Consider the following 16,619-nt stretch of genomic DNA (forward strand, 5'->3'; position numbering starts at 1 on the left):
CTGCGAATTTCATCTACGCATAGCTCAAGAGAAACTTGAACTTCATCAGGTCTCTTGCACACGACATAAATCTGCGAGTCATCCGCATACAACATAGAGTTGAAGTCATGCTTGACAATGATGTCTTCAAGTGGCGCTGTATACAGTGTAAAGAGAATTGGTCCCAAATTCGAACCTTGGGGGACGCCATATGTCATATTTGTACTGGGTGATGTAAATGAGTCTATCTTAACACGCTGATTACGATTGTTGAGATAGGATCCGAACCATGATAGAGCTTTACCAGTGATGCCAAACGGAATTGAAGTCTGTGAAGGAGTACATCATGGTCAACCGTATCGAAGGCAGCAGACAAGTCCAACATAACAAGGAGAACATCTTTCTTTTCGTTGAGAGCGAGCATGATGTCATTATGGACACGCAGAAGGGCAGTCTCTGTGCTATGGTGAGCGCGATACGCACTTTGGAACTTGGTTAACAGTGAATGGTTAGCCAGGTGAATGTTCAATTGCGAAGCAACAACCCGTTCAAGTAATTTCGAAAGAAATGGTAGATTTGACACAGGTCGGTAGTTCTTCAGATTGTTTGGATCAAGGTCCGGGTTTTTCAGCAATGGCCGAATGATCGCAGATTTAAAATGACTGGGAACGACACCAGATGATAGTGATGCATTAAAGAGATGCGTAATGAACGGTGCAAGAACACAGGCGAATTTCTTGATATAGTTTGTCGGGAGAATATCCAGATCGCATGATTTTGGAGCTGCCCGCTCAATAAGAGTACGAACCTGATGCACGGACACCTCACTGAAAGTTGGTAAATTATGAGATGGTAAGGTGTTGCCGGTGTCGGTACTGTAACTGATGAGGCCTTCACGAAGTTTGGCAACTTTGGAGTTGAAATAGCTCAGGAATCTAGATGGTAATTCCTTCAATGGAATCTCACGGGTAGAGCATTAGCGTTGACAGCTTTCGTATCAGATAACTCAGAGACGATCTTAAACAACTTCTTGTCATCTGCCTCTTGGATGCGAGCGCGATGGTAGTCGGCCTTTAATTCGTCACAGCGGCGAAAATATTCGATTCGCTTTATCAGAAAAATCTGCCGATCAATCTCAAGCTTTGTCGAGCGATACTTTGACTCAAGCCGTCTCACGTTCTTTCTTAACATCAGTAGCTCTTCGCAGTACCATGGAGCACGTACTTTTTCAGTCACCAATTTCTTCTTTATGGGCGCTACAGTGTCTAATATCTCAGTAATGGTGTCGCAATAAAATGTAGATATGGCTTCAACGTCAAACTCTCGTGGATAAGTGGACAACTTGGAAGAGATTTAATCTTGAAAGACATCGATGTTAACAGTTCGGAAATCGCGACGTGAAATACTCACTTTTTGAGTGCAGGGCGTCGAAGATTGAGATCAAACCGTATGAGACTTGATCAGAGTTCATAAAGTTCGATACCTCCACCGATTGAACAAGCCATCTGTCGAACGTGTAATCAGGAGATCTAGAACATGGCCCTTGTTATGCGTCGGTGTGAGAATATGTTGATGTAACCCCATCGAGTGCAACAGGTTCATAAACTTGACTGTGTCGGTCGAGTTCTGCTCATCAAGGTGAATGTTAAAATCGCCAGCAATGACAAGATAGCCGGGCGACGCTACAGCGGACTCAAGTAGAGTGGAAAATTCAGCAAGAAACTCGTTGACGGTTGAATTATTCTTCTGCGATTTCGGTGGGCGGTAGATGGTAATAACACGTAAAGACTGGCTAGATGATTTAAACATGACGTCCAAACACTCAAAAGATTGGTATGAACCGGCTCGTTTCTCTGTAACACGTAGATTAGAACGGCAATTACGGCGACGCCGCCTCCTCTACGTTTAGAGCGAGACTGGTGGTGAATAGAATATCCGCTTATGCCGAGTTGAATTCAGCAATTGCAGGGTCAGCTTGATTCTTGAGCCATGTTTCGGTGAGAACGAAAATGTCCAAATCATCGTTAATCAGGGTTGTTGCAATGGCACCAATTTTTCCAGTTACTGAGCGAGTAACTGGAATTTTGAACAGATCTCCTTATTCAGAAACGTATCAAACTCGGGAATCAAATCGGTGTCAACTCCAATAATTTTCCAGGTAATAGGTTTTGAGGATAATTGGTGAAACACGTTTGCTACCTTTCCGATTGCCTTACAAACAGCAACGTATTTATCAAAATCTTTCTGACTTTTCACATTTGCTGCCGTCAAAATGCATTTAGCTGTATTTGGACTTGGAATGTCAATATCTATGTTCAAAAACTCACGTGTAACCAGAGGATGGTGACAAAAATGAGCAGAATCTTTGATGCCCCTGGCTTTATACTTTCTGTCAAAATAATCGAACACATGACGACCGACCGAGAAAACAGTATCTGCCATCTCAGCATATTTCAAAGCTTTCTCATCTTCAATTACAGCCAAATTAAAAAGAACCAATTTAGCTCCTGGGAAAACAGACTCCTTCCAGTCAAAACCGACGTCCACAAGATCTTCATCTTGTGAAAGAAAGGCTACGACAATCTTTACAGGATGGATATCTTTTAAATGCGGGTACAAACTTTCGTGCTGGATTAACCAATCCAATGTGGGATCTCTTCGCTCTAGCTTTATTAGTTTTCTTCCATCAGGGTGGATGAGAAAGCCACCAGTTTCCTCGTCTTTGGTGATTGGTTGATCGTGTTGCTCAAATGAAGCACTGTACGCCTGCCAGTGGGCAAGTTCGGCGAAGGATTCAGACAAACGTCGCTGGAACACATTTCTTTGACTGCCAAACGTTTTTCCAGAGTCATTACCGGCAAATAAGACCTTCTCCACTGAAAACAATAACATTTAGGGATTACGGTAACGCCCATCACTCAGAATTGGTACGGCTACTTCAGATTAAAGAATCATGATGAAAATCTAACAAATCGCATGACGCTATTTAAAAATTCGACTTCACTTTTTCCTATCCTTTGTAATCTTTTCCGTCGGAACGAAGCCATTTAAAGAGCCTCCAATTCAAAGTAATGATATTCACCAAATAATCACTCTTATGGTGATGACAAAGTGACCTATCGCTTTTCGTCAGCTTTGTAAAATGTATTTTAAACTATAATTAAATGTGAATAAAAGCACAAGGATTTTCTGACATGTTCAAAATATCGCATAATTTTTATAATATGTAGTTTTCCCTATATATAAACAAAGTTTTACCTATCCATGTTCATAGTACATTGGTACAGTGCCATATGTAAGCTAGATTCACATATTTACAGATCCTCAAGAACGGATAATTATTGTGTAGCCAAACACAGGCTAAACAGGCTAATCATGAAACCAACCAATTATACTTTCTCTGAACACGTGCATTTGACATCTTATTTTTACTTTGTGTACAAATTGGTATTCCTGACATTCTAAGAAAAAAGGACCTCTGCATTCTGTACGTTTTCCGAAAATATTCCTGTAATGATATGCAAAGTTGATGTGCTGTGTTGTCTATACCGCATATTTTCATTTCACGGAGCATAGTTCAATCATATTGGAAGGGAAAAAACTAGTTCAAAGATTGCGCGACCTGTAGTGATAAATGTTTGTTTGTGTTTGTTTTTCTCTGTGTCAGCAATTAATTGAACAAACATGATTTTTGTACCGTCTGCGACTATAAAAAATCAATGGGAATCGCATTGTTCCTGGTTGGAATGACTATCTTAAGGATGTTCATTCAATTGCACGTGATGCCTTTAAATTATGGCGCGATTGTGAAAACCCAAGCATGGACCTTTGTTTGATTTTAAACGTCGAACCCATGCCCGTTTCAAGTATGCGTTGAGAGATTGTCGACGTAACAAAAGTCAAATTATTGCTGATACTGCTGGAAAAAGTCTCCGTTGTGGTGATCAACGCCAATTCTGGCGTTCAGTTAACAAGATTAATGCTAAGACTCCATCCAGGCCCAGCAGCGTCAACGGCTGCTGTGGAGATTCAAATATCGCCGAAATGTGGCGGGAACATTATTGTAACCTCTTTTATGATGTGCATAAAACAGGGATCAGAAGTTTGTTTTGGATATGATAGATGATTGTGTAATTGATAATGCAATTCTTGTTTCTCCTTATGACATTCAGTGTGCCATTAGTAAATTACAAAAGGGTAAATCTGCTGGTCCTGATTCACTTTCAGCAGAACACTTTATTCTTGCTAGTACCAAAGTGTCAGTTTTGCTAAGTATGTGCTTTACAGCAATGTTGGTTCACGGTGTATGTCCAAACAGATTTTCTGAGACTATTTTAGTTCCGATTATCAAAGATAAGAATAGTAATATAAGTAGTATAAACAACTATCGTCCGATAGCATTATCGAACATTGCCTCTAAGATAATGGAAGTTGTTATTTTGAGTAAAATTGAGTCGTTTCTAGAAACTTCGCCTTTCCAGTTTGGCTTCAAGAAAGGACATTCAACTGATATGTGTCTTTTCGTTTTAAAGGAAGTTATCAACTACTATAGGAAACATGGAAGTAATGTCATTGTAACTTTCTTAGATGCATCTAAAGCATTTGATCGAGTAAATCATTGGTCACTTTTAAAGAAGTTGATTTCCCGTAAAGTTCCGATCTTTATTGTTAGATTTCTCCTTGTTTGGTATAGAACTCAGTGTATTTTTATTCGTTGGGGCGACTGTGTTTCATCTGGTTTCACAGTTTCTAACGGTGTGAAACAAGGGGAGTTTTATCACCAAAACTCTTTAATGTTTATGTTGATCAGTTAAGTACACGACTTACAAATTCTTTAACAGGGTGTTATGTAGGGGGTTGCTTCGTAAACCACCTCATATATGCTGACGATATTTGTTTGTTGAGTCCCTCTGTCAAAGGGACACAGAAGCTGGTAAATATATGTAGTAATTATGGTGATATTTACGACATTACTTTTAATACTGGAAAGACTGAATGTTTATGTGTCACTACTGACAAGGCAAGTACTGTTCGTTTGCCCACGGTATATCTTAATGGTGTTAAACTTGTTTTCGTAGAGAACAAAAAGTATCTTGGTTATATATTAACAACCCACTTCAGAGACGATGCTGACATTGAACGACAGAAAAGATCGTTCTACGTTTCAGCTAATATGCTTCTCAGGAAATTCTGCTCATGTTCTTTTGATGTTAAATGTATGATATTTAAGATTTATTGTCATCAATTGTATGGGGCACACCTCTGGTTTAACCATACTGCCAGTGCCCTGAGAAAGTTGAGGGTCGCCTACAACAATGCGGCTAGGATATTTCTAGGATTTGACAAACGGAGTAGCGCAAGTGAAATGTTTGTTACCAATAATTTGTACAACTTCGATGCACTTCGTAGAAAACAAATGTATGGTTTTATGACACGCTTATGGAGAAGTGAAAATATGATCGTTAGGCTGGTACATGATCGTCTTTATTTCATCTCTGATATTTGTAAATTATGGATCGATTTCCTGTACCTTTGATTTTGTCTTTCTTTACCAACAAGAAATCATATTTTTCGTAATGCTTTAAGAAAATTTTTCTACACGTGAATCATGTATTATATGGACTGATTTAGTCCGAATAAAGTGAAATAATAATAAAAAATAATAATAAATAATAATAATATACTGTGTACAGACAGGAAGCATACGAGACTGCCCCCATCGTTAGTGTAGCTGATCAGAACGTGTGTTTACAGCCAATCAAAGTCGGAACACTCTGTGAGTGATAAACCCTTTAAATAATATCATGATTTGTGCGTCCATATACATCTTTATCTTTCCGGAATTTTCGACGGATTTTTCTTCTCCTAGTCGCCACTTTGGGTTGTCCAAACCGCTTGGAACAGCGTTGGTTTCTAAAACTTGCACAACTTGCAAGATTTCCAAAGATATGCACGATTACAAAACTTGCGTAGATGTGTTGAACATGCGCGGTAGTGTGATTACGCTGTGTTTCGTATTTCAACAAAGCTTGCATTCCTGTCTGGACAAAGTCTTTTCAGGACACAGTGGTCTGTAATGGCAGGTTGCGAATGCATTGTTGCAGTTAATTAACGTATCCTTGCGATCAATATAAAAAATGTACATTTAACTGGGTCCTTGGAAAATTTAATGCAAATTGTACATAGCGTAATATGTTTGACAGGCCAATAATTTGTATTTCAGCATATTCCAGAAGACGGATTTAAACATCAGTTGTTTAGAGGAACAAAACTCCTAGTTTTTTTCAAATATTTCAGATGTCCGTTCGATAATATCAACAAACCTGACTTAGTTTAATTGCCAGGCTTACAAATATCTCCTTATTGTTAAATAGTTTTTACCTATGATATAAGAAAACTTTTTTATAATAGCTATATTTTACCACACTTGGATTACTGTTGTCATTTATGGGGAGCATCACCATTTATGAAAGGTTTGCACAAGATTCAGAAACGTGCTATTAGAGTGATGTGTGATGCAAGGTATAATGCTTCGACTGAGCATTTATTTAAAACAATGCATATAATGCCATTACCAGATAGAATAGTTTATAAGAATGTTTGTATGGTTTTTAAATGTTTAAATAATCTTGCACCGCAATATATGACAAGTCTTTTTACCAAAATTGATCATAAAAGAGTTACAAGATCTAAGATGCAAAAATTGTTAGTGGTTCCTGCAACAAATAAGGATTTTTATTGAAAAGGGTTTACTGTAAATAGTGCCAATCAGTGGAATAATGTCAATTTAAGTATAAGATCTAGTAACTCATTGAGCAGTTTTAAAACTGCTTACCTGAAAGCTTATTGGGTATAATTATTGTGTTTGTGAGTTTTAGTTTTCTTGTCAGATTTGTTTTTGTTATCTATTGTGATTGTGCATTATTTTCCTGCGTGCAGGTTCACTCCTGGCCACTTTTTTCTGTGCAGTGTATTGTTCTAGCTTTGTTAGTCATGTTTCATGTTGTTCTGCTTTGTATCAGTTTGTATTTTCATCTGAGGGCCCTGGGGAAGATAAGCATCTTTACTGAAGCTTACCAGGCTACCCTTGTTAAACAAGGTTTAATAAATAAATAAATAAATTAGCCAATATCTGTAACTTTTCGTGGTTTCGTTTTACTTCGTCTGTTTTTAATGTAAACTACAGGATTTTGCTCTACTCCTCAAGCATATTGAGATACATGTTATTCAGCTTGTCAACTCAGCCAGCAAATGTGTGGATACCATTGTACTTGTTGAAAAGTGAACTTGTTGTAGACTTGAATTCAAAAGTACTCAAGATCAATAACATTTAACACGACTATCGGCTGAAATGGTGATGACAAGCGAAGCTGCGTAAAAGGCGTAATAACATGCTTTAAGAATGGAACAAGAAAATCTAGTTGACATTAAAAACAAATACATTAAAGTTATCAAAAGTTACTGGTTATGGCAAGCGGTACACTGTCCTGCGTGTCATTGAAAGAAGACGACCAGAAGGTACACAGTTGGTCTTGAGGTTACATGTTGGCTAGCAGATTTATCGGAGGGGATAGGCACTGCTACTGACTAAACCGTGAAAACATTTTTATTGTTATCTACATTAAACAAAAAACTAAGATCTTTGAGAATCGTCCGCTTCTCCTTTTACTTGTATGATATTGGTAAATAAAATCTTTTTTCCCGAAGTTTGCAGTTAAATTAGCGAACAAGACACTCGTAAGAAGCCATGAAAAGCTCTAGATACTACCTTTGTTAGACTTCGACAATGACATCTTCTTTGAAACATATCAACTTGAACTATTATTTCTTTAGCATCTATGTTTTTTCCGATTCTTCAGCTTTAAATCGTTTCGAGAAAGTCATATGAGACCCTTACAAATTTTTTTCAAGGGAGTATGCGCCTCGCCCATTTTTCATGAATTTTGTTTGATACGAGATGCTACTTATATTGTTTGCCATGTTGAAAGATACTGAATGAATGGGTGACCATGCATATATTCGACCCCGGTTTTAGACACGATACATGAAACCATCGCCAAAATAAATCAATGGTCATGACCATTCATTCATGTTTGTGATTGTTTCATTTAACGTTGGTAACGTTGGCAACTTTCAGGTTTTAGTAAATTTACTGCACCAGTGATTTAACCCTTTCAACATCATGGTTTGGCCCAAACCCATTGTTATCAATGGTGAGTGTGGACCTGTTTACAGGGAATTGGGGTGAGGACACGTAGCAGCACAAACTCAAGGTATGCCACTCGACGATACTCTGATAGATAGATAGATAGATAGATAGATAGATAGATAGATAGATAGATAGATAGATAGATAGATAGATAGATAGATAGATAGATAGATAGATAGATAGATAATCAGATACCCTCTTTTTAAGAAAGGGGCTCATGACTCAGTTTGTAACTATAGAGGCATTACCTTACTTCCTATTGTAAGTAAGATTTTCTGTAATATAATGTATGTTCGTTTGCTTGATTTTGTTGAAACCAACTGTCCTATTTCAGAAGCTCAGTCGGGTTTTAGAAAAGATCGAAGTACTGTAGACAATCTTTTTGTTCTTGACTCTGCAGTCTGGAAATATTTGTCAAAACATAAATCCAGACTTTATTGTGCGTTCATAGATTTCGAAAAGGCGTTCGACAGAATAGACCATTACTCATTGTTTTATAAACTTCTCAAACTTGGTTTAAAAGGAAAAATGATAAAAGTTTTAAGATCCATGTATAATCAAGTCAAAGCCAGTGTAAGGACACCACATGGGATTACCGAGTTTTTTCATTGTACTTTTGGTGTCCAACAGGGCTCTGTGTTATCTCCTCTTTTGTTAACCTTTTTATAGACGATATCGGTAAAACCATTTGGAGTGGATTATATTCGGGTGTTTATGTTGGGGTCTTAAAACTTTTGTATCTCTCTTTCGCAGATGATTTATCAATATTTAGCAGTTCTGTTATTGGACTGCAAAGACAACTAAATAAATTATCCCATTATTGTAAGTTGTGGAAACTGAAAATCAATGTATCAAAAACCAAAGTTGTTGTTTTTAGAAACAGTGGTAGGTTAAAAAATTATGAAAAATGGAATTTAGATGGTAGAGATCTAGAAACTGTATCTTATTTCAATTACCTTGGAATTTCTTTATCTTGTACTGGACTTTGGTCTCATGCCCAGGAAAACTTAGCAAAACAAGCAAAGAAGGCAATTTTCAATGTCAAAAGACGTTTAAGTGAATTTAAAAATGTGGATGTTGATATTGCGTTGCGTATCTTTGATTGTAAGATTTTGCCAATACTCATGTATGGTTGTGAAATCTGGGGTTTCATGAGGGTAATGATGTTGAAAAGGTACACCTTTCATTTTGTAAGTATATTCTGCAAGTGAGTTATTCAACATGTAATGCTGCTGTCCTAGGTGAGCTTGGACGTCATTCTTTAAGAACCCTTCGATTATCACGGATAATTAAATACTGGATAAAACTCATTCACAGTGATGATACTAGATACATCAAACAATGCTATAATTACCAATTTGAAATGTCCTCGAAGGGTTATATGTGTTGGGCAAAACATGTCAAAGATATTTTGTTCACTTTTGGTTTTGGTATTATTTGGGAACCACAGAATGTAGGGAATGAGTCTGTATTTCTTCATGATTTCAAACAACGATGTAAAGACATAGGATCACAACAATGGAAAATGAACCTGGAAACGTATTCAAAGTTAGATACATATCGTTTGTTTAAAAACAGTTTGATAGTTGAGGATTATTTGAAAGTTATAAAGATTGATATTTTTAGACGAGCCTTGTGTAAATTTAGAGTCTCTAACCACAATCTTCTCATTGAAAGTGGAAGATCAGAGAAAATTCCAAGAGAAAGCAGAATATGTCAGATGTGTAAATTAAATCAGGTGGAAACTGAATTTCACTTCTGTTTAGTTTGCCCTGTATTTCATAATTTAAGACAAGCTTTTTTATCATCATTCTTTTGGGAGTTCCCATCACATAGCAAATTTTCAATTCTTTTATCATCAAAGAACCCAAATACTTTAATTAATTTATCTAAGTTTATATTTTACGCTTTGAAGTCAAGAGAAAAGTCACTCAGAAACGAACGGCTGTAAATTTCATGTTGTTTAGTTTTATGCATATTTCGCCTCACTGTGTCGAAACTTATTTCTTATTTTTTGTACTGTATTGTAAATAAGGCCGGAGGCCTCTATTACTGAATAAATTATCATAATTATCATAATTATCATATATACATACATACATACATACATACATACATACATACATACATACATACATACATACATACATGTTGTCAGTAGTGAAGCCCTTTCTAATATAGCCACAGAACAATATGTAGTATTGACGAAATTCGCGGATGGATGAATGTAACTTGCTAGTTCTCAACGATAATAAGACAGAGGTCGTCCACTTCTCATCGCGCCTTAAATCAGATACTGTACCACTGACCACCCTGAGAGTAGGTGAAATCAACATCATTCCTTCTCTCTCCGTTCGGAATTTAGGTGTTTCTCTTACCAGTGATGGCTCCATGTCAAATCATATAAGTCAGATCTGCAGGAATGGTTATTTTTCATTATCTAGGATAAGCAAGATACGTAATTTACTGGATAAAGCAACCACAGAGAAATTAATCCACGCGTTTGTCACTTCCCGATTGGACTATTGTAATAGTCTCCTCTATGGTGTCCACAAAGATCAACTTGCACGTCTCCAATCAGTCCAAAACGCTGCAGCTCGCCTCGTTAGCCGTACACGTAGATTTTGTCACATCACTCCAGTTTTAACTGATCTGCATTGGCTTCCAATAGAGGCTCGCATTATATTTAAAGTTTTGCTACTTACCTTTAAAGTTGTTCATGGAATCGCACCACTTTACTTGAAAGAACTGACCGAAATGTATGTCCCATCCAGAGACCTGCGATCATCGAACTCCGTACGGTTAGTGCCACCACGAGGGAAGTTTAATAAAGCGTACGGTCAAAGAGCCTTTTCTGTGTGTGCACCTGATTTATGGAATTCTTTGCCGCATGAAATTCGTACTGCTCAAACTATTGACTGTTTTAAACGTGGTTTAAAGACACATCTTTTTACTAAGTACTATTCATAGGTCCATTTATGTTTTTACAGGGACTACTCAATTCTATATTTTATTCTATTGGAATCGGTTTTAACTGGACACTATATTTTATCTCATTTTTTAATTTTTAATTCATCATTTCATTTTTTAAGTCAATTCCGAGTTGTTTTACTATTTGATAACTTTGTCTATTTTTTGTCCTTTATTGTATGTACAATGCACTGAGACGTATGGTAGTGCGTTTGTTAAGAATTAAATAATAATAGAATTAAATAATAGTACGTTGTCCCCGATGTTTAAGAAAACCACTTCATATCGGATATTGAAATTTGTGTAATGTGACTGTAGGTCCATACGCCATGACACATTTTCAAGGTACCGTCTATATGTTCTTGCCATAAGGATATCACTAGCCATGCTTATTGGCGAGAAAAGAGGCCGACAGATGTTAGATGTCAGATGTCAAATATCATCTCTCGAATGCAAGGAAATATCGATGCAAACTAACCTCTGGAACTTAACAGACGATAGCTGAGAAAATAGGTATACTGCCATCTCGCGGTTTGGTTAGGCCTATATCTGAAAAATTCACATGAGAGAGGATCAATACTTTATGAGTAAGGCCTATGCAGACACGACGATGGCAGCGAAGTTATTGGTCATGTGTTGGATGGCGTCACAGCGATTGCTTGAGTGCGGAAATATTTTTGAAGTGTGTGGATATTTTTAAAGTTATAGCGGAAAACCAATGCTTATATTACAGACGTCGCCTCTTTGACTTCGCATTTTGCAAGTTGGACATGAAGGAGATCGGAATGGCGGAGTGTAGGCTTTATCAAGAAATAATGGATTACATTGAACTTCACAACATACCCCTGAATGGAACTAACTGGACGGAATACCTGGGCTATGATCCATGTAGGGAAGAACCAAATTACCCGGATATGTCTATGTCGTTCAAGAGTCAGGTGTTTCTCACTTTGGTCTTTACATGTAACATGGTTCTGTCCATCATCGGTAACGTGATTGTAATCATAGTGTTGATGTGTCAGAGGAGCGGATTGACAGACCTCAACGCGTTCCTGATTCACCTTGCAGTGGCCGATCTTGCCATCGCTATTTTCTGCATGCCGTTCACCTTCCCAACCATAATGTACGGTCATTGGATATTTGGCAACGCTATGTGCCCGATGGTTATTTTCGTTCAGCAGGTTAGTTCATAACCTTCTGTTGACCTTTGTGACGCGGTATGTTTTCTCCTGTAAAAATAGATAGCTAGCGTGACAATCAGTTGTACGTGGTCAACTGAAATAACTTCTTCAGAAGGATAAGTAGATTTTATTCAGAATGAATGCAAAATTACATAAGTAGTTGAACGCACCTTTATAGAACGCTGGCGAAAATACATAAAAAAACAAGTCGTTGCGCTAATAATCAATATCATGTCTAACGCAATTTTATAGAGACGGATTCACAATGACCAGTTAGTAACTTTTGAACTTTCATCTTTCGTACGTATGCTCCAATCGTCTCTAATTGGCTTCGTTAGGAGCTCGATTTCCCGTGAGGAATATTGCATTCTGTTCGAAAGCTTCTCTATCAAACAAACAACTTGTACTTCCTCCCCGTGGGAGTCTCTCTGGCTCCGCTACTGTCATCTTAGGACAGGTAATTTAGCACAAAGCATAAGACAAGAGAATTCAACAGGCAGATAAGAAAGTCCATGTGACAACTAATTTAGTTGTGCCTTGTTAAGTCGGTGGAGTTCACTTCACCTAGGGCAGTAATGTAGCTGCTTGGGCTTTTCGACCTGCTGCAGTGACTGTGCGGTTTGATCTACTTGTAGCGTTCTTATTGCCCTGCACAAAGGTAATCACGTTAACCACCGTCCTTTGTGGGTGGAGGGACGGTGCGTTAACAGAATGTAACTTGTTTCGAGACCTAAAGTCCGCAGAGCGTTAGCTTATTTTCGGCTGAACAGCCGGAAACGCAATTTTTCATCTCCAAGCATATATACGGTAATCTTAGAGCCATCTGAACTGTACGAAAGGTGACAAAGACGTGACAACGGATATAAATGCTGTTACCGAGATCACATTTTTACGCAACAACGAAATGCTTGTCCCTTTTTTGAGTAGGACACAGCTCAGAAAAGCTTGAGGTCTAAGCATATCACTGTGGACGAACCATGCATGGACACGAGTTACATGGAAACCCTGTAGATGTTTTTATGAGGTGATACCGACGATGAGGAAGATTTCAAGTGAAAGCCATTTTAATTGCCTTTCAAGCAACAGCAAAAGATGAAAAGAAAACAAGTGTCTCGAACACAAAACGTGTGAGCTGGTCAAATCGGAAAAACCCAAATAAATAGTCGCATCAGAGTAAGCCCCGTTTCTGTACCTGAAAGCAAAAGCAGCATACGTGTGTCTGTAAATGTTACTTTTACGAAGGGGGACCAAAAAGCCATCAAATTTTGAAATAGGAAATTAAGTAGGATTATTTCGTAATAAGCCCTTTCAATAATATGATTCCGGTCTGTCGCACAATAGTGGTATTTGAATAGTACGATAATCATACTGTATTTTTATTATCAATAATTATTTAGTTAATTAATTAATTAATTAATTAATTTGACATCTACGCCCTTTTCTGTGAAAACATTGGTAAAATACGTTCCTTATCCAAAGTTGTTGTATTGGATAATTTTTTCTTTTCTTTTGTTAAAGATTAATTGGTTTACTAGTTCTTTTGTTTAAAAAGGGGCATGGTTAGAACAATGGCACGAGGCAAAGAGTGGTATGTCGAAAGTGAAAGCTATTATTTTCATTACAAACCATTATTACTGCGCAGGCTTACTCGAGAAGCCATACTTTGCCAAAAAGTTGAGTAAATATTAGCAAGGTAGTGGAAGTGATGTAGATCAGTAATGGGGTAAGATCTCAGAAAGCCAAAAGTTATGGTTGGTGTGCCACAAGGCTAAATACTCGGTCCTTTGCTCTTTACAATTTTTATCTATGATTTACCATTTCCCCTAACTTGTAATTCTAACTTAGATATGTACGCCGATTACCAGACTCTTCTTTCATCTGGTCCTTCGATTTCCCAAGTTAACAAGTCACTTCAAAATGATACAACCTCTGTTAACAATTGGGTCAAAAGTAACGTTATAGTTATCAATGCGAGCAAAACCAAAGTTATGTTAACTGGGTCTCGCCTGAAACTACATAATGCAGACTCGAATGATGATAAAATTAACATTGTTATAAATGATACTTGTATTGCTAATGTTACCTTTCAGAAGATTCTTGGTGTAACTCTTGATAATTTGGTCTCTTTGGTTAAGGACATTGAATATTTCAAGAATTCTATTCCATATTGATTCCATATTGTTCCGTAAATGAATGTCCATACTTATCCTACACGTGCCTTTTCTGTGCGTAAATTGCAAATTCCACAGTTTCGAACCAAGTCTGGTCAGAGATTTTTTTGTTATGCGTGCTTCCAGGATTTGGAATTCACTGCCGGAGAATCTTCGATGTAGCTCAAGTCTTGCAAGATTTAAAACCGAACTGAAGCGTTTTATTAAAGATAGTATTGACAAATAGCTGTTTTATTTTGTTGCTAATCATCATTTTATGTAATATTTTTCCCCATATTTTTTAGTGTTTTTATTAGTTTTTCTGACCTGTAGAGCGCTTTTATGAATTTTGTAGGACCCCATGGAAGATTACGGCCCAATTGGGAAACTTTCATTCAATTGATGGCTGTAAATGGGATATCTCTTAATGGGAATGAAATAAAAATACAATAAAAATGGAATGTTGCCAATTTGAACACAGAAAATGACTAGGCCTTCTTTTCGAATGATGGTAGACATAACGGAAATTGAACCTCAAGTTATTATTCTGACTGCCAAAATGATATTACCGATAGGGCGTAACGAATTAATATCGTACCACCCTTGTCGTGATAAATGTTGCTGCGTTTAGATGAGTGGTTTAACGTTTATAACACTACTGCGTCATCATATTATTTTGTTTTGTTTGTTTTTACGCGATTTTAAGAGTACTAAATTTTTTCTATCGACTTATAGGTAAGTCCCATAGATGGACAGCTACTGTGAAGGACGGGTTGCAATGCTTTGAGTCAAACTGCATAGTAGTTGAGATTCGGCTGATAAGAAATAACTACACACGTCGCTGTCCGGCGGACGTAGAAAACGATGTTGAATAGTACAGAATGGTGAATGGCGGCAAATTCATGGGCGCATTTCTGCATTACTGAAATTTTATCTCGAAACTCTACTCACAAGAGTATGAGAAAACTATAAACATCGATGTATACTTGCTTTATCTATAGACTTAGACACGCAAATGTAACGGCAGTTAGGATGAATTCACTGAATTCGGATTTTGAAAAGAAGTTACTCTTGATTTACAATGTCCATACAGCCAGGCTTTAATACTCTTTGCGGGACATCACCGTTACCGACCAAAACAAGAAAAAAGCTGATTCCGATTTACGTCACCATTTTATATTCAATTTACAAAAAAGGCCGTAAAATTCTACGCACAAGAACCATGTGAAAACATTCTATAAAGTCACAATCTTATCGAAACAATATGATTGGATTTGTTCTGACTACTGATCGCATTAGCGAAGATTGCAGAGATAAGAGGCAAACTTTGTCTGAATTTCTGCCAAACAGCTGACTGTCTGGCACACGCATTGATGTATTTCACGATAAACCTCCAATTGAGATTAATATTGCCGATGAAATATATTGCGAATTGCAATTTTTGCACTCTGAATTACGATTCCGCGATACGGTTGCGTGATTAACTAGCAGCAGAAGCGTTACCTGGGTCCCACGGTTTCGTTCATGGAAGTATTTCTTTGAGAAGTGCTCATGCGATTATGGTTTACGACTTCTAGTTCGGGGAAAATTATTGAAGAAGAAAAAAGGAGGGAACTCCCCCAGAGAAAACAGATCAAAGTCTGGATGGCTTGGACGCGTTATTCTGAACAGGACCACAAGCTTCGAAGTCACCACAAATCATTTTTACCCTTGTATGAGGAAAATGCAACTTTTTATATACCCATAACTCAATGCTGTAACGTAAGGAAGTCCCTCGCCTTACTCTTTGATATCAACAAATGTCAGATTCATGTCTTGTCATGCGAATATTCAAACCTCCAGCTCGTATGCAACTATGCGGACGATGCTCGCGAAGTAATGGCTTAGAACATGCCTTATACGGATACGTCTGCAAATATTTCTGATGGGAAATGAAAGTATATTTTTTGAATAGCTAAGATTTTGCAAGAAGCTTTCAATACGGGTGCTGAGCCTACAAAAACCTACACAAATTTTGGCGTTTTTATTCGACAATATTTCACCCTTTCAACTTATTCAGCTGTCTTTGTAACGTTTGCCCGAAAAGAATTATGACAAATTGCATGACGAATACAGTAACAATATCACAGT

General features: G+C 37.4%; 1 protein-coding gene across 1 annotated transcript in view; it reads left to right on the top strand.

Annotated features, from left to right (window-relative positions):
- Positions 1-11,682: 11,682 nt before the first annotated feature.
- LOC139117780 (QRFP-like peptide receptor) overlaps positions 11,683-16,619 on the top strand; it is a 32,070-nt gene continuing 27,133 nt past the window's right edge. Inside the window, exon 1 of the mRNA XM_070681038.1 lies at positions 11,683-12,339. Within this exon, the coding sequence (XP_070537139.1) occupies positions 11,755-12,339 (585 nt within the window). The 5' untranslated portion in view covers positions 11,683-11,754. The remainder of the gene's footprint in view (positions 12,340-16,619) is intronic.

Source organism: Ptychodera flava, chromosome 18 (assembly GCF_041260155.1).
Source record: "Ptychodera flava strain L36383 chromosome 18, AS_Pfla_20210202, whole genome shotgun sequence".
NCBI classification, from domain to species: Eukaryota; Metazoa; Hemichordata; class Enteropneusta; family Ptychoderidae; genus Ptychodera; species Ptychodera flava.